Here is a 26,189-nt window from a genome sequence, read left to right as displayed (position 1 = left end):
CCAAACCATCAAACCTTGCAAAAAAAAAAAAAAAAAAAAAAAAAAAAAAATTGTTGCAAAATCATAAGAGATGTGGTATGAAGTTACTTAATGCTGTGCTTGTATAAATTGCTAACATATTGCTATAATCATATGATAACCTCGAGCTTTAGTAATATTTTAGGAAAAGCAGCTGAATACCAAATAAAGAAAAGGATCTTAGGACATAACCGAGGAAGACCAAGATGCCTTCATCCCCGACCACCAAAAGGCAGAAAAGAACCCCTTATCAACAATGGACACATGCGCCCTTATCAACAATGGACACATGCGCCTGTATCAACAACGGACACAGGTGCCCTTGTCAATAATGGACACATGCACAGGAACCACCAAACGGCAAAAAAGAACCCCTTATCAACAAGGGACACAGGCGCAAGAGGACTTAAAAAGAACTGTATTGGGGAGGGGTGCGGCGGCAGTTGGTGGAGCTCAGACTCCCCTGTCGTCCAGCGCTGCTTTGCTTTTACTCTCATATACTTTAATCAAATAAATTTCATCGATTGGCATAAATGGCCCCTTGTGCTCATTTATAACAATTTGGTGCCGTGACTCGGATCGTGGACTTGGGGAACCCCTCTCTGGGGGAGGCGCCCCATATCCACTCCTTAAGTGGACCCAGTTTGGGGTCTTCTCCTCGTCCCGACTGACGAACCTAAAATACTGAGAGGGAAGCAAAGGAAAGGAAACGGGCCTAGGACACCCCTTTAAAGTTTGTGCACAAAGTCCGGACGAAGACGCAGGACGCGTAAGTATAAGGGATCCGTTCGGGCGGGGTCGGGATCCCGGAGTGTGACGAGTGTGTGAGTTGTGTGAGAGGAGAGCCGGCAGCCGGACCCTCCAAGTGAGTGTGGACCCTCAGTAGTGCGGTTCCCAAAGCCCGCGAGGGCCTGGGCCACGAACCAGGGGAAGTGTTTGTATTGAGTGATTGAAGGCACTCCGGAGGAAATGGGGCAGGGGAAGAGTAAATCCCCCTCCTTGGGGAAGAGTAAATCCCCCTCCTCGATGGGGGTAAAACTCCCTCCAATTCCTAAGGATAGCCCTTTAGGATTTATGCTAAAAAATTGGGAACACTTTTCAGGTACATCAGGGAAGGATAAGGCAAAAATGATACACTACTGTGTGGAAGTATAGGGGGGAAAGGGCAGAGGAAAAAAACTTGCTATTATTGTGGCAGAAAGGGACACTTTAAGAGGGAATGTAGGGTTCGGATCCGGGATGAGAAGGAGTTCAAAGAGAATTAGGGGGGTGAGGGGCTCTATATCATGGGGACCCAGAAACATCACAAAGAGCCCTTGATAAAATTAAAAGTGGGTCCCCAAGGCCAAGAGGTAGAATTCTTGGTCGATACCGGGGCAGAAAGATCTACCCTTCAATTTTTGCCCCCGGGCTGCAAATTGTTGAAACAAACCGCTACGGTGGTTGGAGCGAAAGGAGAACCATTTGAAGTGCCAATTATTGGGGAAGTAATGATAGAGTCAGAAACTAAGATAGGGGTAGGGGATTTTCTGCTGGTTCCTGAAGCAGATATAAATTTATTGGGGAGAGATTTGATTGTTGAAATGGGGATTCGAATTGAAGTAGTAGAAGGAGAATTAAAAATCCGACTGTGCCCCCTAAGGGTAGAGGATGAGAAAAAGATAAATCCTGAAGTATGGTATAACCCGGGGACTGTAGGTAAATTGGAGATGACCCCATTTACAGTCAAAATTAAGAATCCTGAAGTTCCGGTGAGAATTAAACAATACCCTATCTCTCTGGAGGGGAGAAAAGGCCTTAAGCCCGAAGTTGAAAGATTATTAGACAAAGGATTGCTAGAACCATGCATGTCACCTTTTAACACTCCTATACTCCCAGTTAAGAAACCAGATGGATCCTATCGGCTGGTACATGATTTAAGAGAAATCAATAAGCGAACTGTTGCCCGGTTTCCGGTAGTAGCTAACCCTTACACTCTCTTAAGCAAACTGGGACCAGAAAACGAGTGGTACAGCGTCATAGATCTGAAAGACGCATTCTGGGCTTGCCCTCTAGATAAGGCCAGCAGAGATTATTTTGCCTTTGAATGGGAAGATCCCGACACAGGGAGGCGACAACAGTTGAGATGGACGGTGCTCCCTCAGGGATTCACCGAATCTCCGAATTTATTCGGGCAAGCTTTGGAACAAATTTTACAGGACTATAATACAGACCCGGAGGTAAAATTAATCCAATATGTGGATGACCTATTGATCGCGGGAAAACAAGAAAATAAGGTTCGGGAGGAAAGTATTAAATTATTAAACTTCCTCGGGCTAAAAGGACTGAAGGTATCTAAAGCAAAACTGCAATTTGTAGAGGAAGAGGTTAGATATTTGGGGCATTATTTGAAGAAGGGTGAGAAGAGGATTGATCCAGACAGAGTACAAGCTATCCTCTCCCTTCCCTTACCACAGAACAAACGACAGATCCGGCAAGTGTTAGGACTCACTGGGTACTGTAGACAGTGGATTGAGAACTATAGTGGGAAGGCAAGATTTTTATATCACAAGCTCGTCCAGGGTGGACACCTCAAATGGACTGAGGAGGAAAAAACCCAGTTCCAAGAATTAAAAGAAACCTTGGTGTATGCTCCAGTTTTGAGTCTCCCTGATTTAAATAGACCTTTTTTCCTATTTGTTAATGCTGCAGAAGGGGTGACCTATGGAGTACTCACTCAGGAATGGGCAGGGAAAAAGAAACCAATTGCATATTTGTCCAAAATCTTGGACCCCGTAAGTAGAGGATGGCCAAACTGTTTACAAATAATTGCAAGTTGTGCAGCATTGGTAGAAGAAACAAGAAAAATTACCTTTAATACTACCTTGAAGGTATATACCCCACATAATATCCGGGGTGTTATGCAACAAAAAGCGGAAAAATGGATATCTGATGCAAGGCTTTTGAAATATGAGGGGATTTTACTAGAAACCCCAAACTTCACCTTAGAAACCACCTCACTGTTAAACCCAGCCTCTTTCCTTTTTGGGGAACCTGAAACTGATCCACTAGCCCACGACTGCGTGATTACTATAGAAGAACAGACCAAGATCAGGCCCGACTTGGAAGAAGAGGAATTAGAAACAGGAGAAAAGTTGTTTGTGGATGGCTCCTCCAGGGTAGTAGAAGGTCAAAGAAAATCAGGCTATGCCATAGTGGGGGGACCAGACCTGGAGGTAGTTGAATCTGGGCCTCTGGATAAAACGTGGTCAGCCCAGGCCTGTGAATTATATGCCATCCTGAGAGCCCTAAAATTGTTGAAAGGTAAAGAAGGCACTATATATACAGATTCCAAATGGGTATGGGTAGTACATACATTTGGGAAATTGTGGGAGGAAAGGGAGCTCGTGAATTCACAAGGAAAAGACTTAATACATCAAAGGTTGATAGTGGAACTCCTGAAGGCCCTGCGAGGTCCGGCAAAAATAGCTGTAGTCCACCTAAAAGGACATCAACGAGGGATAGATTACCGAAGTAAGGGCAACAATGCAGCAGACCAAGAAGCGAAAAGGGCTGCTGCCATCAAGATGTTGGCCCTAAGGGAGAAGAATGGGGAAGATTTTATAAATACTCCTGGGGATTCCGGGTCAATTCATCAGGGAAAGTTTGTGTTTACTCCAGAGGAGCGAGAAAAACTGGTAAAATTGGGAATAGAAGAAGAACTACATTAGGGTAAAATGTAGTTGGCTAGACTGTAATTGTTACCCATTTGTATGGTTTGTTTGTAAAATTTGTAATAAGCGGTGGTGGACCCATTGTAGGAGGGGGAGGGCTCCCCGGAGTGTATGCCAACGCTGTTGGAGGGTACAGCGTGAGATTACCCAAAAAGTATTGAATTGGAAAGTGGCAAATCGAGAACTACAAGTAGGAACTCCTGCCTGGTGGGAAATTTTTGCAAAAGGTATAAATCCTAAATTTCATTGCTATCACTCAAACGAACCCTCGGGACCCTTCCTCACCGACATTATACATGTAGAGTGTCGGAAACTCTTTAAAGACCTCAGGTGTGACATCCCACAAATAAAAGAGAGGAATTGGAGTGCACAGAGGTATAAGTGGAAAAGAGAGAACTCAGCCCCTGAAGAATATTCCTGCTGTCGAGAAGATGGAACACCCTGTAGCTTGTAGCAACCAAGTTGACAGGCGAGACAGAGGAATACTGAGTGGGGAAAAAGAGTCTCTCCTTCTAAAGATAGGGATGTCCCCTGGAAATAGAACTAACCTACTGGGTCGAAGAAGGGATAGCAATGAAAGAGGCAAAGGGGGAAATGAAACCCGAATTTCAGTACTAACCATGCCCTACAAGGGGTACCACCTAGCTCTACTGGTAATAGTATTGTTATTGAAATGTCATAGTTGCATGTGCAGCTCACACGAACCTTTTAAGTAGACTTTGAGCCGGTGAGAGACTCATGACACCTTATATGAACTCCAATCTGTCACCTCTTCCCAAGCGCCAAGCTTTATTACCGGGTCATATGCAATATGACCCGAGCTCCCTCTTGTGGAAAGCTTTTGAACTTAACATCTTTTTACATGTGTCCTGCCTCAAACCCAGGAAAATCATATTGTAACTGGCCAGGTCATTATTACTGTGCATATTGGGGATGTGAAAACATAGCCTTCGGATTTTCCCCAGGAGGAGGACCTGATAAATATTTAACACCATTTAGTAAAAAAAGAGCCCCTTACGGTACTTACAGTGGCAATTTTACTCAGTGTCGGAGGAGCCGGATTAGGAACAGGGGTGGCTTCTCTCGTAAATCAACAGCAGGGCATGAGAGCACTCCGCACATCTGTAGATGAAGACCTGAGCAGGACTGATAAAGCAATAAATGAACTGGTAAAATCAGTAAGATCTCTTTCTGAAGTAGTACTCCAGAACAGAAGAGGGCTGGACTTGTTGTTCCTTCAGCAAGGGGGGCTATGTGTCGCTTTACGGGAAGAATGTTGCACTTATGCAGACCATACAGGAATTGTAGTCGATACCATGGCCGAGCTGCGTAAACAAATAGAACAAAGGAACAAAGAAAGGGAGGCTCAACAAAGTTGGTATGAATCATGGTTCACCCACTCCCCCTGGCTTACTACGCTGCTATCAACTATTGCAGGTCATATGGTTTTGTTAATCCTTGTACTAACTTTTGGACCTTGTATTTTTAACAAGCTTGTTGCTATAATGAAGGGCAGATTAGAAGCGGCACATTTATTAATGATTCGCGCTAAATATGAGCCCCTTGCAGGAACAGAAATGGAAAACTTGGAGCTTAGCAGGAAGGAATTAAAACGGTTTGACGAACAAGAGTAAAAAGAAACAGGGGGGATTGAGGTGAACAAAAAGCCCCCCCTTGTTCGCCAAACCATCAAACCTTGCAAAAAAAAAAAAAAAAAAAAAATTGTTGCAAAATCATAAGAGATGTGGTATGAAGTTACTTAATGCTGTGCTTGTATAAATTGCTAACATATTGCTATAATCATATGATAACCTCGAGCTTTAGTAATATTTTAGGAAAAGCAGCTGAATACCAAATAAAGAAAAGGATCTTAGGACATAACCGAGGAAGACCAAGATGCCTTCATCCCCGACCACCAAAAGGCAGAAAAGAACCCCTTATCAACAATGGACACATGCGCCCTTATCAACAATGGACACATGCGCCTGTATCAACAACGGACACAGGTGCCCTTGTCAATAATGGACACATGCACAGGAACCACCAAACGGCAAAAAAGAACCCCTTATCAACAAGGGACACAGGCGCAGGAGGACTTAAAAAGAACTGTATTGGGGAGGGGTGCGGCGGCAGTTGGTGGAGCTCAGACTCCCCTGTCGTCCAGCGCTGCTTTGCTTTTACTCTCATATACTTTAATCAAATAAATTTCATCGATTGGCATAAATGGCCCCTTGTGCTCATTTATAACAGGAGGAGGAGGGGAGTTCCTGTGGGAGTGTGGGATTCAGGAATGGGAGACTTGGGAATGCAGAAATTCCCATGGAATTTCCATGGCCGGATCTCACTCTCATCCCAGTCAGGTGAGAATTCCATGGATGGGTCTCCCCCCAAGCCATTGCCATGAGAATTCCATGGGGAAATGATTTGAATTGATGACCAATGCAATGCCAGCAGTGCAATGAGACGTAATCCCTGCTGGGATTCCCTGGGACATGGATGCCAATCCTTTGCCCAGGCCTGCTCTGCTGTGTCCGTGGCAGCACCAGGGGAGTGTCCTGTCCCTGCCCTGAGCCCAGCACGAGCCTTTCCTTGGCTGTTCTGTGCCCTGCCCAGGGCAGGAGGGCACTGCCGGGGTGGCTTTGGTGGCCCCGGGCACCTGGCCGGGCTACAGCCGCTGCAGAGCCCCCTGGGGAATGTTCCGGAGCAAAGCTTACAGCAAACAGCAGTTCCTGGAGGGGATTCTGCCCCTGGGCCTGTGCTGGGAGCCCGAGGGCAACAGCCCAAAGTGCAGGAGCTCAGTGTCCCTCAGCCAGGCCATGTTCCCTGGCTGTGCCCTGTTCCTCAGCTGTCCCCTGTCCCTGTCCCCTGTCCCTTGGCTCTGTGGGGTCAGAGGTGGCAGTAGGACCCGGGGCAGCCCTGGGGGAGAACAACCCTGAGCCCCAGCTGGGCCAGTTGCCCCAGTTCCTCACAGGGCTGCCCAGGTCACTCCCAGCATGGGCCTGTGGCTCCCAGTCACTCTCAGTATAATGCCATTGGCCCCCAGTATGGTCCCAGTCACTCTCAGTTACATTCAGTACAATCCCAGTATGATCCCAGTCACTCCCAGTATGACCCCACTGTGATCCCCGCATGGTCCCAGGTGTTACCATTCACCCCTAGGATGGTTCCAGCTTCTCCCAGTGTGGTTCCAGTCACCCCCTGTTGTAGGTAAACCAGGACTCCTGAACAACTGACCAGTGTGACCAAGCAAAAGCTGTTTATTGTTTACATCACACACACTTTTCCAGATTCTACAAACTACTAAGATCACACTTCTTGATTGGTGCCTTTGTCTCGTTCCCTCATTCTCTGCCTCCATTTCTCAGTGTCTGTGGTTGGTCACCCTGCAGGTGTTTCACAGCCTCTTGGGAGTCTCTGTGGTTCGAGATGACCCTGAGATGTGTTAGAAAGTCTCTTTTTCCCAGCCCGGCAGTTGAAGAAGCAGTCAGGATTCTTCTGTTCTGCTTTTCAAGTTTCTTTATTTTCTTGAGCAGCTTCAGGGGAATTACCTGTTCTTCCTGTCACTTGGGATAACAGCACCAGGTTGTGCCGACATCTGCACACCCCACACCTTGCCAAGCCTCTCCCCCAAACTCACACCATGTGTCTGCTCCACACCCCACACATTCTAATCTCACCCAAGGATAACCAAAGCATTTACAGTTCTGAGGGCAGTGGATGTTTTCAGGTGTCACTGGTTGTAGGTTCATTGGTGGCATTAAGGATCAGTGTCCTTTTCAAGCCAGGGATGAACCCACTTTGCTGGTATGCATCAGGGTCCTTTGTCTGTAATGACACAAACATAACCCCTTCCCCACATCAGTAAATCTGCAGGTCCTTCCCATAACCCTGTCCTAGGAGTTTTAAAACAAACTTCTGGACGATGCTGTACCAATTCAGAATGCTGCTGCAAACCTGAGTCATGTGTTAATGCTGGTGGTTCACTGTGATTGCCCACTAACCAGAGAGGATTCATAACACAGACTGCTTTCAGCACTCTGTGCTGTGGGCTCAGCCCATCCTCCCCCGTTTTTTGTTTCTCAAGCAGTCCTTTCAGGACCTGATGTGTGCTTTTGATGATAGCTTTGCTGCACCTGGCCTGGGGCAATTCCTGAATCCTGCATTCATCCAGGCCAGAAGAGACCTTCAGATCTGTCCCTTTGGTGCTGCCTCCCTGGCTGCTGCCAGCACCTCCAGCAGCAGCACTTGGCTGGCTCTTGGCCTTGCCCATGCCCACTTCCAGCAGGGCTGGCCAGAGGGGAGCACCCACAGCCTGTGCCTCTGCAGCCCAGCCCCTGTGGGCAGTGTGTGCCTGCTGTGGGTGGGCTCCAGAGGGGAATGTCCTTGCAGCAGCAAGTGCCACAGAGAGCCCAGAGCCAAAGAGTCTCTCCCCTGCAGGCACTGCTTCTTCGGGGCATTGAAATATTTCCAGGGCTGGAGTGGGCTGATGGCTGCTCCTCATGCCACCCAAAAAGAAGCTGATGGTTGGATATTATTGGAGAATTTCTCTCCAGTTGAGCCTGGCAGGGGGTTGTTTCCAGGGGGAAGCTGCTCCAATCAATACCCTGATGCCTCCCCCAGGGTCTGTGTGTTTCAACACTCTTGGCCTTTCTTCTCATTTGACAAGCATTCTTGAGATGCTTCTCAAATGAGAAGAAATTCCTGGGGCAGCAGCAGGATTTACCTCTCACCAGAAAATACTGTTACCTAAGTTGGTTTTCCAGTCCATCCAGCTCTTACAGTGGGTATCCTGGCATGTGTCCAAACCCTAAAGATGTTCATATCCCCAAAGGGTTACAAAGGTTTTTTCCCGTTGTTAAGACCTGGAAGCCTTTGAGGTTTACAAATATATGGCAGAGTAATTGCCAGGTGCTGTACTGTGTTTATAGTGGTCTTTTAATAAGTAATAAAATTACAGATGGACCACGATAGAAAAATAACTTGCTGCAGGAAAAATTCCTCAAGGCCCAGTTTGGATGTGCAGCCCCCAGTTTGCCCAGTTTGCCTCTCCTTTGGCCCGGGCCGGGTTCCCCCCGCCCGCAGCGGCTGGGAGCAGCCGAGAGCCCCGCGCTGCCCATCCCGACCTGTCCCGGCTCCATCCCCGCTCCAGCCGCGGGCTGCGAGGGCTGCGGGAACGGGGCACCGAGGGGGTCTGGGCTGCTGGGGGAGGAGGAGGAGGGAGGGAAGGGGGAGGGATGGAGGGGGAGAAGGAGGAGGGGTTAGGGAGGAGGAGGAGGGGGAGAAGGGACGGAGGAGGAGGGATGAAGGCGGAGAGAGAGCAGCGATAGAAGGAGGAGGAGGAGGCGGGGTTAGCAAGGAGGAGGAGGAGGAGGGATGGAAGGGGAGGGATGGAAGGAGGAGAAGAGGTGGGGATAAGACGCAGGAGGAGGAGTGGGAGGAAGAGGAGGGACAAGGACGGATCAGGGCTGAGCAGGCGGAACCACGCGCTCGAGCCCTGCCTGAATTCGCAGCCCCCACCTGTGGGATCATCGCCCCCCCCATGGCGCAGGTGAGCGGGGAGGGGGAGCTCGGCCCAGATATCCCGGGGGGTGCCTGGGTGGGGTTTTTCGGGGGATGTTTGGAGAATGGAGAAGTGCAAGGCTGAGTGGAAAAGGCCCCTTGGGGGGACATCGTGGGGTGGCGGTGGCGGCTGGCGGCAGAGGCAGCCTGGAGGAGCAGAGCCCTGTGTCCCCCAGGAGCCCAAAGTGGGGAGCCCAGAGAGGGGGGAGTGCCGCCGTTGGCGGGAGCCTCAAGAGGCTGGAGAGGGGCAGGGGGGACTCCTTGGAGCCGCTGCAGCCCCGAGCAGAGAATGAGGGGAGAAGGGAGCCCGGGAGCCCAAAGAGCCCCGGCATCCCGAAATGGGGAGAGCGAAGAGGGGGGAGCTTTTGGGATTGCTGGGACTGCCAGCAGCCTGGGCAGGGTGGGCACCGAGGAGAAGGGGGACCCCCAATCCAAGCGTGACCCCCAGCAGGTGGTACAGGGGGGAACCTCGAACACCAGAAGGGAGGGACCAGGGACAGGGAACTCCTGGGCGGCTTTTTCAGGGCTGAATCTTGGTGTTTGGGAGGTTTTTCTGGAGCCCAGATGGCCGAGGACTTGAGAGAGATGGACTTGAGCAGTGGGAGCTTCAAACTCAACGTGTGTTGGTAAAGATGAAACAGGAAAGCCTTATAAATCTGATTGTCTGGCAATAGATTTTGAGAATATAGAAAGTAGAAGCAAGATTGAAATGAAAGCAAGCTTTGAGATTCCTTAGTTACTGAACAACTGGAAGGTAATCCTTCCAGTTGTTCAGTAACTAAGGAATGGTAATGGTAATGAAAACAATGGAAGGTAATCCCCTTGTGATGAAAGAATTCCCTCTGCTTGCAGACAGGTCCAAGGACCAGAGCAGACCCTGCTAGCTCAGCAGAAGGGATCCAAAGAGGAGTTTTTAGGGTTTAAAATGTAACACGGTTTGGTGATGTAATGATTCCTATAGGCTGTATGGAAATGCTATAGGATTTGTATCTTGTACTGGATTGGAGAGTGAGAAATAGAATATTCAACACAGGAGAAGATTTATTGTACTGTGACGGGAACCTTACTCTCTTCTGCTCTTGCCCTCTTCCTCTCTCACCCTCTCATCCTCTCTCCCACTCCCTTCTCTCGGGCCTGCTCTGAGCTGTGGCTGCAGCTCCCAGCAGGGCCCCTGTGCCCAGGCCCTTGGCAATGAACCCCAAGTTCCCTGACCTGGCTGCAGAGATCTCTGGTCTCCGTTCGACGCTCCTACAAACATCTCATCCCTTGTTTTCCCCACACCAGGATTTCCCATTGCCCACCCCTGGGAGGCTGTGAGGAAGAGGAAGATGCCCCGGGACACTGAGGCAGGTGAGGAGGAAGTTAGTGCCCCTTTCCCCTCTGTGCTGCTCCATCTCCCAGCCCAGCACGGCCCCGGCTGCAGGACAGCCCTGGGGGGATCTCCTTCCCCTTGCCTGTGGCACGGAGGCAAATCCCATCCTGTCCTTGTCCTTCCTCCCCCAGAGCAGGAGCTGAGCATGGAGAGCAGGGAGGACAAATCCCCGCGGCAGAACCTGGTGGCAGAGGCCGTTTTGAGCGGCTCCACGGCGCAGGAAGCCAACGGGGAGGAAAAGCCCCGGAGATCCCGCACGAGGAGGGGCTGCAAACGCAGATCCCAGGGATCTGAGGGGGAAAGAGCCAGCCTGGGCCGGGAAGGCGGCCGGAGATGGAACCAGAGCTCGGAGCTGGTGCTCCATGAGCAGGTCTGTGATGGGGAGAAGCCCCACACGTGTGGGGAGTGTGGGAAGAGCTTCAGGTGGAACTCTCACCTGATCCTGCACCAGAGGACCCACACAGGGGAACGGCCCTACGAGTGTGATCAGTGCAGGAAGAGGTTTCACAGCACCTCCAATCTCTTCAAGCACCAGCGCACGCACACAGAGGAGAGGCCCTTCCGCTGCCCCGACTGCGGGCAGGGCTTCAGGCAGAGCTCCCATCTTGTCGTGCACCGACAAATCCACACTGGGGAGAGGCCCCACGAGTGTGGGGAATGTGGGAAGAGCTTCAGCCAGAGCTCCCACCTGGTCGTGCACCGGCGCGTCCACACTGGGGAGAGGCCCCACGAGTGTGGGGAATGTGGGAAGAGCTTCAGCCAGAGCTCCAACCTGATCAGTCACCAGAGGACCCACACCAGGGAGAGGCCCTACGAGTGTGGGGAGTGTGCGAAGAGCTTCTGGCACCATTCCAAACTGATCCTCCACCAAAGGACCCACACTGTGGAGAGGCCCTACGAGTGTGATAAATGCAGGAAGAGGTTTCAGACCAGCTCCTGTCTCCTCCAGCACTATCGGGTTCACAGAGAGGAGAGGCCCTTCCAGTGCCCCGACTGCGGGAAGGGATTCAAGCACAACTCCACCCTCATCACCCACCGGCGCATCCACACTGGGGAGAGGCCCTACGAGTGTCCCCAGTGTGGGAAGAGCTTCTCACAGAGCTCTAACCTGACCCAACACCAACAGAGGCACCACTAAGGGAAGCCCTGCGAGTGCCCCGAGTGTGGGAAGAGCTTCGTGCGCTGCTCCAGCTCCATCCCCCACTGCAGGAGCCACTTTGGGCACAGCCCTGGTCACCCACATTCCCTGTGATCCATGCTGGGAACACACCTGGCTGCTTCTCCTGTTGGTCTGGCCTCAATTTTCTTGTGCCTCATCTTCATCCCTTAAAAACTCCCAAAACAGGCTAAATGAAGGAAATTGATCAAATATATCTGAAGTCCCACCATTTCTCAGGTGTTTGAGGAGGAATTTAGGATTTGGGGACACATTCTGTGTGGAGTGCCCCTGTTGCTAAAAGGCAGGAATTTGATCTCACCCTTCTTATGTTGCTAAGAACTCCTCCCCTGGCCCAAACCCCAACTCCACCCCTGGGATTCCCTATAAAAACCCCAGGCCCTGCCTTTTCCCTGTCTTTTGGGGTCAGAAATGGATTCTGGAGCTCTCTGAAACCAAGACCTGTCTCGTTTGTTCCCGGCACCGGCAGCTGCAGCCTCCCTGGACACCATGAACTCATCTGCAACAATTCTGGAGGATTTGTGGGTTCTGGGAGGATTTTGGGCAGTGTTCTCCATCTCTTTGCACTCCAAAAGCCAAGAGGGATCGATCTGTCGCCTCAAAACCACTCAAATCCCGCTGAAAACAGCTGAATTTTAAGCCATAAAGGCACCATAGCAGCTCCAATTTCTTGTTCCCTCGTCACAAAAACTCAATCCCAGGCCAAACTCACTCCATTCCACAGCTGCCAGGGTGAGTTGGGTTTGGGAAGGGATTGGGAGAAGTGGGATCCCAGTTTGGAGTGGTGGGATGGGCATTGCGTGGGGCTGGCTGGGTGGGATGTATTTGATAGCAAATAAAACTTTCAGAGTTACTGATTTCTGTCCTGTTCATTTTCAGTCTGTTCTGTTTGCAGAGTTCTGCCTTCTCAGATGATTCAATTCCTATAAAAATCCGATTTTTTAAGTCATCCAACCCAAACAATCCAAAACCAATATCCAAATGAAACAACCCACCCTCAATTAAATTTTTAAAAAGTAATTTTAATTTTTTCTGAGTAGTTAAGGATGGTATTAAAGTTTAATGGTTTGGGTAAAATTTGTGAGAATTTATAGTGCTGTTTGGTTTTGTGTTTAGTATATTTATAATATGAATTGTTTTACTAAGGTGTGTTAGATTGCATGTTATTTTTTTTAGATATTTTTTATCTGAAGTACATTAGTCATTGAGTTAAAACTTTCAAGAGTTATTTCTTGGTATATAATTTATTTATAGTTACTGGTGATGTTATAGTAATAAGGTTTGCTGTTTTGGGTTGTATCATTATTGGAGTATTGTAAGTAAAAGTTGAATTCATTTTCATTATAACTATTTAATTTTAATTATTATTTCTTTATTTATAATTTCATTCTAAATTTTTGAGATGACAGGAGGGAATTTCAAGGGCAGGAACATTTTTTCCTGCTTTGGAACTGGAATTCCAGACCCTGGAAGTGTGTGCAGGACCACACAGACTGGGATCAAATATGGGCTGGGATCCTGTGGGATGGGGCTGCACAGAGTGAGACCATATGGATCAGGACCACCCAGATGGGATCAACTGGACTGGGATCAAATATGGGCTGGGATCACCTGGACGGGGATCACATGGAACGGGATCCGGGGGATCAGAACCCTCCAGACTGGGATAGCCTGGAGTGGGATAAATATGAAGTGGGATCCACTTGACTGGGATCTTAGGGACTGGGACCATATGGATCAGGACCACACAGACTGGAATCAACTGGACTGGGATCAAATATGGGCTGGGACCATTTTTTAAATAACTTTGTTATACAGTTTTTATTTCTGTTATTTAAGCTCAGGGAAATAGCTGCTCGTGTTAAAAAATGCCTGCTGGGATGGGATAACATCCAATGCACACAGGATGAGGACACCTGTACAGATCTGCCAACTATCAGCACTCACCGTCTGAAGGCAGAGTGGACCAAGGCCCAAAAACTGGAGGTGATAAAGAGAAGGAGCCAAAACCACAGCAGAGAAACACACATGCTCTGAAAAGGCAGATCCAAGGAGGGGCCATGTAGAACAATTCCTGCAATATGTAAAGTAGTTTATGGATATGCATGAGGGTCTATGAATATGCAACAGGCTGGTGTAAGGGAAAAGGTATTTCAGGGGGATCCCCGAAGGGAACAGGGTGCTCCTGGCTGAGTGCCAAGATGCACCTGGCCATAATAACCTTTGCTCCATGGTCCTGGTCTCCCACTGTCCTTTATTAAACTTTTTACATTTTCCCAGGAGAGTGAACGTGTTTTTCACATTTGGGAACGGTTTAAGTTTTTTCATTTTTCACGGGTGGGAGTTTTGAAGAGCTGCAAGTGGCTAATCTGCCTGCAACAAGGGCCATTCCACGGGCTCTTGTCACCTTTCCCGACACCTCTGCTGCAGCTCATGGAGGGTGAAGCCCTGGAGGCTCCTTAGGGGCGGTTATGGACGATTGCAGGCAGCGCCTCGATGCCCTGGATCAGCGGTGCCCCCTCCTGGGAACCCCCACGTTTTCCAAATAGGCATCATCTCCTTCAGGGGGCTTCCTTAAGAATCTGAGCTGTACATTGATGACAGAGGTACAATCTAAACCATTCCCATCAGTCAGTAATATAATTCAGGTGTTAGGATGTTGGAATATTGGATGACAGAAGACAGATGATGGACTTTGGGCCTGGTTAACATAAGAGATTTGATACCAGGATGCCTTGGCAAAACAAACAGAACTTTGAAACTTAGACCTAGATTGTAAGAAGATTAAATCAGATGGGTTTACCAGAAAAAGAAAATCCCATTCAACTCTGCAAGCAAGGGATGTTGTTTTATGCATAAGTTTGTGTAGGTGATTGTAACCTAATCATTGTAGTACACATTACTAGTCTCCCTAAAATAGTAAATAAGTGCTTGTATCCCACAATAAAATCGGATTCTGATCCCCGAGTCAGTCTCCCCCTCTCTCTCCATTGCTGACACTTCCCTAATAAAGAACTGTTATTCCTGCTCCCATATTTTCACCTGAGAGCCCCCCTTAATTTCAAATTTTAACAATTCAGAAGGAAGGGGTTAAGATTTTTCCATTTCAAGAAAGGCTCCTGCCTTCCTTAGCAAACACCTGTCTTTCCAAACCAAGACACAGGAGTCACCTGTATTATACATGGAAATACTTCACACGAAAATAACAAGAGCCTCAAAAAGGCAAAACAGCTTGGTAATTTGTAGAAAGTAACTCTGATCAAAAATACAATGTGTTAATAGATTGGTCTGAAGATGACATTCACAATTTTCCTGGTGACATTGTGCACTGTATTGTAACAGTGGACAGTCACTGGACATAGCCAGTAGGATAACTGGATATGCTTTCCAAACTTATTCTAAGTATTCATTGAATTATTCATTGAATTCTTATCCTTCTGTACACTTCAGCTCTGCTGTAAACTTCATTGAGACATTTTTTCACAAGCTTCTAACAAGTTACTCTGGCTCCATAATTCCTGAGACCAAATGGAGTCCAAATGCCAAGTGGGATTACTCTTTTCAAAGCCCGGAGTCACACAGAATGAAGCAGTACTTAAATCATCCTGTGCATCCCATACACATAACAGTCCAGTCACTGACCATCTGCAATGATTTTTGACTTTTGCTACAAATTACCTTCAAGAATAAGCTACAAATAATATCTTGATCCAGTTTAAATTCAGGGACAGCATTGCAATTTCCCCCAAAAATTCTAAGGGTACCTAGTGCTGTTGCAGTACTACAAGAGAACTGTAAGTGTGTATTACTAGTTGTTATTCATATTAGGTAAAAATGGCTCAGCTCAGCTTTGCAAAGCAAGAAACAAGTGATGGAGAGTTGAAATGATGGAGTTGGGACAGTGTAGCCAGTCTGCTGTTTGTGAGAGATGCTCTTAAGCAGTGGCAGTATTAATGCAATCATCTCCTGTAACTTTGCTCCTTGTGATCTACTGTCCATCTCTGCAACTTTTTCTGCTCTTTTTTTTTCTTTATTTCTTCAGCTGAGTACCAAAAGGAAACACAGAACTGCAATGTTACTACCAAAATAAGATATATTTTTCAAACTAAAAAATACTCACAGTTTTTAGAAAACAGAAGTGTTGGAAAGTATAAACAATACAAAGTATTGAACAGTATTTCTACATTATACTACATCAGCCAAACAAATGGATAGTAGGGCTTGAGGAACAAGGATATAATTGAAGTTTTGTTAAAAGGGCTTATTTTGGTCTCTGTGTGGTAACTGTCATCACCCTGATGTAAATACTTCACAATCTATTTAAATTTTCCTAAGTTTTAATATTTTGCATCATTGATCAGCTATGATTTTTTAGATCTCTTTTGTACCCATCACTGAATTATCTGAGCACAATCTCCAAACAAGACAAATGGTAAAGTAGCAAAGGGCTGCAATAACTGAGCAGCCAACAGGATAATCCACACAGGCATCTCTTGGCTTTGCCAAATCCTCTGTGAGTGCTTTCATTTCTTTACCTCTTTGGTTTAAAAAGCAACACATTTTCATTACTTCTGATGGCACCTCTGAAAGAAAAACATAGATATCCTTGTTGGCAGTGTCCTTTTGGCCAACAAATCCTTAAAAGCTCTTGTAACTAGAAGCCTTGCGGCCTTGAGAGCCATGCAGTGGAGATGGGAGGCAAACTCACCATTCCTATCTATGCTGAGAATAGGGAAAAGAAATGGCATCATCTAAAAAACTCAGAGGTCTGCTCTCTAGCTCCTTCCTAACTCCTTCCAATCCCCCAAAGTGTGATTTAGCTACAAACAGATGACAAGGACTTGTAGTGCTGGCTCTTTGACTCCAAAGCAGCTGCTTTAGAATCTTTCACATAACCCTGTGTAGTTATGTGCCAGAAATGTATCATTTTAGGAAACTTTCCCCACGGACTTGAATGGGGGTTTGTTTGAAAGGTGTTTGAGGAAAAAGCCACCCAGCAGAGGTCTGGGCTTTGGCCTAGCTGTGTCCCTGCTGATTGTGGAGTGTGCCATCAGCTGCAGGGCTTTCTGGGCTAAAAATAGCATCAAGTCACTTCGACTTGCTCCTTTTGGTCTATAAAAGCTGGAGCCACTTTTGAGCAAATTTGGAGACCTCATCTATGGGTGGATGGAGCACCTAGGATTTTCCCAATTGTCGGGAATGGTTCTCCAGGTCCCCGGTGTAAAAGGGGGCTCCCCAGGAACTGCACATCTGCAAGATGAGAAACAATTGTCTTGGTGTCGTGGTTTGAAAGGAAATGAAGTTTTTTGTGATGGTGTGGGCAATCCAATCAGTGTTCAGATTTAATATTGGCACCTGGTTTGTCCACTGAGGGCAGGATACGCCTCTGAGAACACAGGGGTTAAAAGCTGTGATCTCCCGGGGGAACTTCCTCTTGGAGTCCCGCTGGAGAGTGAGCAGACCCCCCCCCTGCCCAGATCTGGCTGGGCAGGGGGGGAGGGGAGCCATGTGGCCGGAGAGAGAGGTAGGCCAGGCCTGGGCCCAAGGGTGGAGGAGAACATTGCAAGGGCTTCGGGCAGCCATCCTCCATTCCCCCCCCCCCCCCCGGAGAGGGAGAGAGAGAGACAGAGCCGGTGCCTGTGATAGTGGCCCGGCGTGAAGGAGAAGGGGGGGTGCCCAGCAGGGCAGCCAGGCGTGGGAGTTGACGAAGTAAACCGGCAGAGAGCCTGGGACTTTTAACCCCTCCAAGGAAGATGAGAACCTTGCAAACGCTGAGTCTTCCTGAAGTTGATGAGATTGAGAAGATGTTGAGATTGAGAAGATGTTGAGGAAAATTCTAGGTGGGAGGAGATGATGAAGTGGCTTTGGGCTGGACTTTTCTTGTGTAGCCACAGCAGAACCATGGGTGTTTCTGTGCCACAGAGACTGCGTTCTAGGGGGAGGCGATGGCTCAGAGCCAAGAGAGTGCAGTGATGTGGAGGAGTGAACAGAGACGACGGGTGAGGAGGGTGTGGTGGTGCCCTCCACTTCGAAGAAGAGAAGAAGAAGAAGACGATCTCTGTTCAAGAGACCCCTCGGCCCCAGGGGGTGAAATTTGGGGGGGACAAGTGTCCCAGAAGGAGAAGGACTGTGCTCCCTTTGGAACTGGTCAAAGTATCCTTAAAATGAAAAACCCCAGAAGCAGCTCTGATCCATGTGCAGTGGTGAGAGCACTGGACATGGAAGGCGTGTGGCGCAAGAGGGACTTCTCTCTCCTCAAGAGACTGAGAATCGACTGTCTGAAGGGTGGCAATGAAATTGGAAATTTGGTGGGGGGAGGAGGAAGAATTTTGGAAGGTTTTCATCTTATGTTCTATTGTGTTTTGTGTGTCTTCCTTTGTAGTTGTAGGTTAATAAATGCTTTTTTTTTTCCTTTTAACCTTAAGTTGGAGCCTGCTTTGCTCTGTCTCTGATCATATCTCACAGTAGGTGCCAGGGAAGTAGGTGTTCTCGTGGGGGCACTGGTATTGTGCCAGGCTTAAACCATGACACTTGGTTTGAAAAGATAGGTCTCTGCTAAGGAAGGGAGAAGCCTTCTCTGAAATGGAAGATGTAAATCCCCTCCCTTCAAATGATATAATTTAGAAATTAAAATGCTCTCAGGGAAAGCTATGGGAATAGGACTGAGAACACAGAGCAGGGCAGTGTTTGCTGATGTCTGAGCCCTTCCTAAAGATCCTGTCGGGCTGTCTTAGACCCCTGGGGCCAGGGATTCCTTCCAACCTGGGCCACTTTGGGAGGGCTGGGGGCAAGGGCCCTGGGTGGCACGCTGCAGCACGGTCACTGTGGCACGGAACGGAAGCCGGTGTCCAAGGGCCCTTTGTGACACGTGGGAAATAGAAGCTTGCCCGGGTGCTCGGAGCACACAACGGCGCAGAACGGGACAGAGCGGTGCCGTGAGGAGCCCCCGCACAGCGCACTCGTTCCCTTCTGACTCGGAGCTTTTCTGCAGCCTTGTTCCTGAGGCTGAGCTCAACTCAGTGACCCGTGGCTTTCCAATGCTTCTGTTCTGCAGCTTCCCTCAAGGGCAGAGCCTGGGACTTGGTGCCCCGGAGCTTTTCCAGGACATCTCTCCTGAAAATATCTCCAGTCAGTGGCATGGAGCAGAGACCCCTGAGAGTGCCCAAGCTGGCCTGGCAGGAGGAGGAGGAGGAGGAAGAAGGCCTTGGAGCTGCCCCAGCAGAGGAGACTGAAGAGGTGGTGCCACTCCATCCACCACAGGCAAGTGAGTGGCAGAGCTGGGCCGCAGGGCTGGAGCCTGCAGCCAACTTGGCCCCATCCCATGCCATCCCATGCCCTGGGGACATGCTCAGGGACAGGACAGAAGAGGAGCCGGGCAGACATCCCACAGTGGCAGTGCTCCATCCTCCTGGGGCATCCCGGAGCTTTCCCTGCCTGGGAAGCACAGGGCTGGGCTGTGTTCTCTGGCCTCTCCCGCAGCCCCTCAGCTCTGTCTGTGCTCGCTCTTTGCCAGATGCAGCCCTGGAGCGCACGGGAGAGCAGGAATCCAGCCGTGGCCGCTTCCGCAGCACAGCTCAGGTACCTGCAGCCACCCCCACCTGGGCTGGGCCTGCTGTCCCTGCTCAGCCGAGCACCATGTGTAGAGCAGTCCATGTAACATCCCCTGCTTCTTGCCCTTTTCCTACAGCTCGTTTGCCAGTTCCTCCACAGCGTCCGGCAGGGAGAGACCAGCACCACGGGCACTGGGCTCAGAGCTCACTCAGAGCTCCTGGGTCATGAGACCAGTGCCGCCCTGCTGGATTTGCCCGTGGAGAGGGGTGTTACCAGGCCAGAACAAGTAAGCAGCCTGTGGCCATGCTTCAACTCCCCCATGAGTCACATGGCTTCCCAAGCCGCGCCTGCTGGCCCCTGGGAGCCTTTGAGGCCATCGCAGTGCGCTGGGAAGGGAAGCACTTCCCTGGGGACGCTGGGGACATCGCTCCCTCTGGCAGATTTCCAAGCCTCCCCATGCCTTCTCCAGGTGCCCGCCACAGTGAGGTACATTCACCAATGGCTCCTGGCCAATCCCTCTGCTGAGCACAGGCTGGACAAGACCCTGCTGAGTGTCACCAAAGAACACCCGGGTGACGCAGTGGTGACGCTCCTGCTTGTTGCCCCGTCCTGTGACAGGTATGGGGCCCACCTGCCCAGAGGGCTCAGGGCTCCCCAGCCCATCACCCTGTACAGCCTGTCCCAGGTGTCTTACTAACAGAGAGTTCCAGGGCCCTCCTTTCCCAGCCCTGGCACGTCAGTCCCTGAGCCTGCTGCCATGCTCCCTTGCCGCCCCTCAGAGCTCTGTCCCCACAGGGCTGGGCTGCCTGGGTGCCACTGGCGAGGGCCAGTGGGCAGAGGCAGTGCTGGTGGTCAGCCCGGGCCCCTAGGGATGCCTAGGCCACGGTGATGTGTCTGAGAACCGCCCTGAGACAGAGCTCTAACCCCACAGAGCTGCCATGTACATGTGGAAGACCATCATGGGCTCAGCCAGGACTGTGGAGCCAGTGCTGCTGATCCTCCTGGATGTGCTGGGGAGCTGGCCAGAGCGCAGCATGTGCACGTCCAATGGGGACAAAACGAGTGTCTTTGCCGTGGCTGTGAGTTTCTGCAACTGCCCTTTGCTGGCTCCAAGGCCGCCTCTCCAGCAGCTCTACTTCCTCCTTCCCCCACTGCATCTCCCTGCCACAGGTGCTGGCCTGAAACCTGGCCCAGGGGCAGCTTCAGGCACGCCAGGCCCCGTGTTCCCCCTGCACGGTCTCTCTAGGCTTCTCCCTGCCAAGCTCAGGCCCTGCCACACGGACACCTCGGCACTGAGCGCTGTCTCAGGGGGGCTTTGTCCTTTGCAGGCAACCATGGTGATGTGGAAGTTCCTCCAGGAACCCTGCATCTTACAGGTAGTGACGGCGTACTTTCCCTGCCTATTTGTGCATCTGCTCTTCCAAGCGTTCTTCAGCACAGAAGAGATGCCAGAGGAGGTCAATGCCTTTTGGAAGCAATGCCAGGAAGAGCACGGCCTCGCCACCAGCCCCAACAGGTGCTCCATCCCAGTCCTCCTGTCCCTGCCACGTGGCCTGGGAAGGAGCCAGTGCTGCCAGTGTGACCTGGGCTTTGCTCTGCACACAGGTTTGCAGTGCAGACCCTGAAGTCCCTGCTCTGCCAAAAGCAGCACAAGGATGTGCTGGTGTCATTGGAACACAAGCGTTGCTGGGACACGCTGCTCTGTGCTGACACCTGCCACTGTGCCGTGGCTCTGCTGGCCAGGTGAGACTCCCCTTCTGCCCATTGCTCCCGGCATTTGTGCTCTGTGCCCGGGGGGTCCCACACAGTCCCTGTGGCCCTGGGACACAGGGCCTTGTCACTGAGGGACAGCCAAGCAGACTGGAAAAGGCTGGGAGGGGAGAGAGCACTGGAGGAGACACCTGCTAAAGGGCCCAGGTGCCCTTGCAAAATGTGGTGAAAGACCACCAGGCTCTGCGAGCCTGTCCCTGGAGAGATTTGCTCAGGTTCCTGGTCCCTTTTTTGCCCTCCTAGGGAGATGCGCCATGCTTATCCTCGCTTGTGTTCCAGTATTGCACTCCACCTCCTCTGGCTCCTCAGCACGCAGGAGCCACACTGGGATCTGCCCGCCCTGGCATTCCTTGTGGAGGTGAGCCGGGTGTCCAGCGCTGCCTCACTCAGCTGCCTCCCAGCTCCCTGCCCTCTCGTCGCTGCAGCCGCCTGGGACGGTGCCTGCGCCCATTGCTGCTGCCCGGGCACAGCCCTGTGTGGCTCCGGGCTCCTGCTGGCTGAGCCCCCCATCATTGCCCTGTGCCTTTCAGGTCCTCGAGTGCCTGGATTCAAGTGAATGTGCTCACAGTGTTGTGAAGGTCTCATCACGGTACCTGCAGAGCGGGTGCAGGGAGAGGCGTCGCCTGGCACTCAGGGCCCTTCTCGAGCTCATTGATGATCCCTCAATGGTGAGAAGGGGGCAGTGGCTGAAGCTGCGCTGGTAACGCAGTCGCTTGGCCTTGCCTGGGCTTTAGGTGCTGGGGCAGCTGCTCCCAGCTCTCCTGCCTCCCACTTCAGCTGCCCGAGTGCTTCGGGACAGACCCTCCGTGTGCCAAGGTCAGCTGAACCAGCCAGGCAGCCCCCGGGATGCCAACCCAGCCAGACCTGTCCTGTGTTCTCCTGGTTCCATTGGGCCCTGCAGTGTCACAATGGTCTCTGTGGTTCCACAGGCCCCACAATGTCACAATGGTCCCCTTGGTCCTATGGATCCCCCCAGTGTCACTATGGTGCCCTTGGTTCCATGAGGTCCCCTGGTATCACAATAGATCCTTGGTTCCATGGTGCCACACAATGTCAGAATGCTCTTCTTGGTTCCCTGGGACCTCATTGTGTCACCATGGTCACATTGTTTCTATGTGGCCCTGGAATGTCACAATGTCCTCTTGGTTTCTGGAGGCCTAGAAGGCTCACAAGAGTCTCCATGATTCCATGAGTCCCCTCAGAGTCACAATGGTTTCCATGATTCCATGGTGCATCACAGTGTCACAATGGCCCCTTGGTTCCATGAGGCTGGGAAGTCTCTTAATGGTGTCTCCATGAATCCATGAGGCCTTGCAATGTCACAATGGACCTTTGGCTCCATGGGGTCTCAGAGTGTCACAATGGCCCCTTGGTCCCATGACACCCCAAAGCACCATAAAGGTCTCCATGGTTCCATGAGGCCTTGTAATATCAAAATGGCCCTTTGGTAATGGGGCCTCTCAGTGTCACAATGATCCCTACATTCCATGGGGCCACACAGTGTCAGTACAGCCCCCTTGGTTCCATGAGGCCCAGCAATGTCACAGTGCTCTCCATGACTCCATGAGGCCCCACAGTGTCACACTGGTCCCTTGGTGTCACAGGGCCCCACAGTGTCACACTGGTCCCTTGGTGTCACAGGGCCCCACAGTGTCACACTGGTCCCTTGGTCTCACAGGGCCCCACAGTATCACACTGGTCCCTTGGTCTCACAGGGCCCCACAGTGTCACACTGGTCCCTTGGTCTCACAGGGCCCCACAGTGTCACACTGGTCCCTTGGTTCCATGGCCCTGTGCTGCTGCATTCCCCCCTCCCCTTCTCAGCCCGCCCTGCCAGCTCAGAAATGCTCCTTGGGCCTCGGCCTTGGCCAGCAGCCCCTGGGCTCAGCTCCTCTCAGCTCATCACAAACACTGTCTGCTCCAGGCACTGCTGCTGTCCAAACAGCTCCTGCTTCCTTTGGGAGCAGCCCTGGAACTGTTTTTGTTCCCTCAGTGGCACAACATCCCTGTTCTCCCAGTGCCAAAGAAAGCTGCTGGTGCCAAGTGTGGCCAGGATGAACCATTGCTGGGACTGCAGCCCCTCTCGTGGGGCCCTGCACACAGCGCTCCAAAAGGAGCCCTTGGAGCTCTCCTGGGCCAGCGACTCCCTCTGGGTGGGGCCTCTCCCAGCCGGGAACTCTCCCGTTTGCTGCACTCGGGGATCCTGGACAGCCACAGAGCCTGGGCTGATCCCCCACTGCTCCAGGCTCAGCCCTTGGCCTGCTGGGGAGATGCCAAAGCATCCACAGGGAGCATTCCCTGCCCTCAGGGGAATTTCTCACAGGTGCCTTGCACTGACTCTGTGTGTCTGTGTGCACACAGGAGTGCCTGTGCTGGGGACATGGGGCAGAAATGCTGCTCTCTGAGGGGTCTGAGTGCCTTGGAGAGCTGAGTCAGTCAGGCCTCTAAGAAATGTTCAGTCATGAGGTATGAGCTAAGTTAAATGCTTCTGAGAGTTGTTCTTTTGCTAAGTTGTTATTTTTAATGTAAGTTATTAGCTAAGTTGAACACTGTTAAGTGTTATTCCTCAGATTAGCTAAATTGCAAACTTGTAGGTTATAAGTTAGGTTAAATACTGTTAGCTGCTGGTTTTGGCTAAATTGTGACATTTAAGGTATCAGTTAAGCTTAAGGTGTAAGTTAAGTCCTGTTAAGCTTGAGCTCTGTTAAGCTTTTATCTCTTTATTCCTTTTATCCTTGCCCTCACTGTCCTTGTGTCACACACACACAGAGGGACAGTTCTCGGTTCATTTCTGGTTTGATTGCCTGGATTCTGTTTGGTTTTGTTGTTGCTTTGTTTCCCTGCTGTGCCTGAAGTGTCCAGTCAGGAGCAGAGTGACTCTTGCCAAGGAACTTTGTGCTGCTGTCCCTTAATATTAAATCTGGTTTTTGCTGATCCCTTGCTGGGGATTTTTTCAGCGCTCTCAAGCCCTCGTTTGTAACAGTGTGAAGGAGCCCTGGCCCAGGCTCTGGCCCTGGGGGACACGGGGACACTGCCGGGGGGTCCCTGTCCCCCTGTCCCACCCCCATGGCCCCGGCCCCCGTCCCCGTGTCAGGCTCTGGGGTCGATCTCCTGGAACATCCTCTGGGGGAGGCACTGGGGGCGGGGGGACCCGGGGGGACAGGGGACCCTGCTGGGCACGAGCAGGGTTGGACTGCTCTGGGGGGGTGTGAGGGGGGACAGGGCAGAGTCACCTCACCAGGGACCTCACACAGCTCCTGTGATGCCACAGAGCATCCTGTGATGTCACAGAGCCTTTGCAATGTCACACAGCCCTCTCTGATGTCACACAGCCATCTCTGTGATGTCCCACAACCACCTGTGATGTCATGTGCTCACCCTGTAACGTCACAAAGCTACCCTGTGATGTCACAGCCTGCTCTCTGATGTCACAGAGCCACCCTCTATGAGGGCAAAATTTGCTCTAGCGACCCACACCCTACTCTGTGATATCACAGAAAACTTTGTGGCGTCAAAACTCCCCTGAGTGATGTCACAAAAGCCTCTCTGTGATGTCATACTGCCACTCTGTAATGTCACAGCACACACTTTGACCTCACAGCCTGCTCTGTGATGTCATACAGCCATGCCATGATGTCAAACCCAGCTCTGTGATGTCACAGAGGCCCCTCTATGATGCTGTAGCTGTTCAGTTACCTCTCACAACAAATCTGTGATGTCATTGCCCAATCAGTGACCTCACACAGCCCACTCTGTGCTGTCACACAGCCCCTTGCTGACATCCCAGCTGCTCTGTGGCTCTGTGACACAGCCACAGAGGTGCTGCTGTGACACAGCCCCCTCTGGGACATCCCCCAGCCCCTGCCAGTGCTGAGCCCCTGTGAGCTCTGTCTGTGCCCTGCTGGTGTCCCTGAGGTGCCCTGGCAGTGCCCCAGCCCTGCTGGGCTGTGCCCAGGAGCTGCTCCTGCCCAGAGCTGTCTCTCTGCAGCACTGCCCTTGCCAGGAGCTGCCTCTGGGCCAGGAGCCCAGCCCAGCTCAGCAGCACAGACACAGCACAAGGACTTTAGTGACCCTCTGGGGCTTTGGTGCTCTTTGCATCAGGGACAGTCCCTCAGAGTGTGCTCAAAGACCTTCTCAAGAACTCAAAAAGACATTGATACACTCAAGTTTCTTATACTTTAAAAGATCCTTCAGAGGGACAGGACTGAGAAAGCGTCCCCAGGTTCCGGGTAGAGAAGAACACTGGAGGCAGTGATGACAGCTTGGGACAAGCAAAGGGAAGGTGTCTCTGGTGCTGAGCAAACCTGCACCTCTGTCCCTGCAGGCTGTGCTCATCCCCCGGCTGCCCCACCTGGCTGGCCCCTTCCTTTGCTGACAGCTCTGCCTCCTGCCTGCCTCTGCCTGCCCACACAAAGCCTTGGGCTGCTCCAGGCTCCTTCTGGGGACGTGCTGCACCACAGCCCTGCCCTGGCAGGGAAATTCCTTTCTCCTGGTGCCCACTCTGGGCCTCCCCAGCTGCCTTTGGTGCCATTATTTCTTTCTCTGGCTGTTTTGTGCAATGAAGAAAAACTCCAGTCTCTCTGAAACCACCCTACAGTCCCTCCCAGGCTACTCCTGTTCTGTCCTCAGTCTCCACATCAAGGAATCCAGAGTCCTCAGCCAGACCCTGCTGGTTCTGTGATGAGGCCTCCAAATCCCATCCTGGGAGATTTTTGGTTCCTTTCCAAGGTCTGTGAAAATGGATAAACAGTGATCAAAGTTATTTTCTCCCAAATCTTGCAGTGACAGAACAGGGGTCAATATCTTTAAACTGAATGGGGGTGGATTTACATTTGTCAGAAGGAGGAATATTTTACAGTGATGAGAGTGGCAAAAAACTGCAACTGTTTTCTTCCAGAGAAGTGGATTCCCCATCCAAAGAATACTCCAAGAGTAGGAGATTTGTGCAGCCTGACCCAGTGAAACCCTCTCATCCCCAGTGACAGAATTCCTGTAGTGTGGGTTCTCTGATGTGCTGGTGCCCTCACAA

General features: G+C 51.0%; 1 protein-coding gene and 1 long non-coding RNA gene across 2 annotated transcripts in view; both read left to right on the top strand.

The window, feature by feature from the left end:
- Positions 1 to 26,189, top strand: part of LOC115484325 (zinc finger protein 239-like) — an 822,389-nt gene that overhangs the window by 440,315 nt on the left and 355,885 nt on the right. The window contains exons 2-3 of the mRNA XM_050987306.1: positions 10,575 to 10,640; positions 10,794 to 11,032. Of these exons, the coding sequence (XP_050843263.1) occupies positions 10,619 to 10,640; positions 10,794 to 11,032 (261 nt within the window). The 5' untranslated portion in view covers positions 10,575 to 10,618. The remainder of the gene's footprint in view (positions 1 to 10,574; positions 10,641 to 10,793; positions 11,033 to 26,189) is intronic.
- LOC127061083 (uncharacterized) lies at positions 17,123 to 18,263 on the top strand. Its single transcript, XR_007780533.1, has 2 exons — positions 17,123 to 17,363; positions 17,762 to 18,263. It is a non-coding gene; the product is annotated as an uncharacterized LOC127061083 (long non-coding RNA).

Source organism: Serinus canaria, chromosome Z (assembly GCF_022539315.1).
Source record: "Serinus canaria isolate serCan28SL12 chromosome Z, serCan2020, whole genome shotgun sequence".
In the NCBI taxonomy this organism is placed as follows: domain Eukaryota; kingdom Metazoa; phylum Chordata; class Aves; order Passeriformes; family Fringillidae; genus Serinus; species Serinus canaria.
Note: the sequence above shows the minus strand (reverse complement) of the source record. Positions and strands in the feature narration are given on the sequence as shown.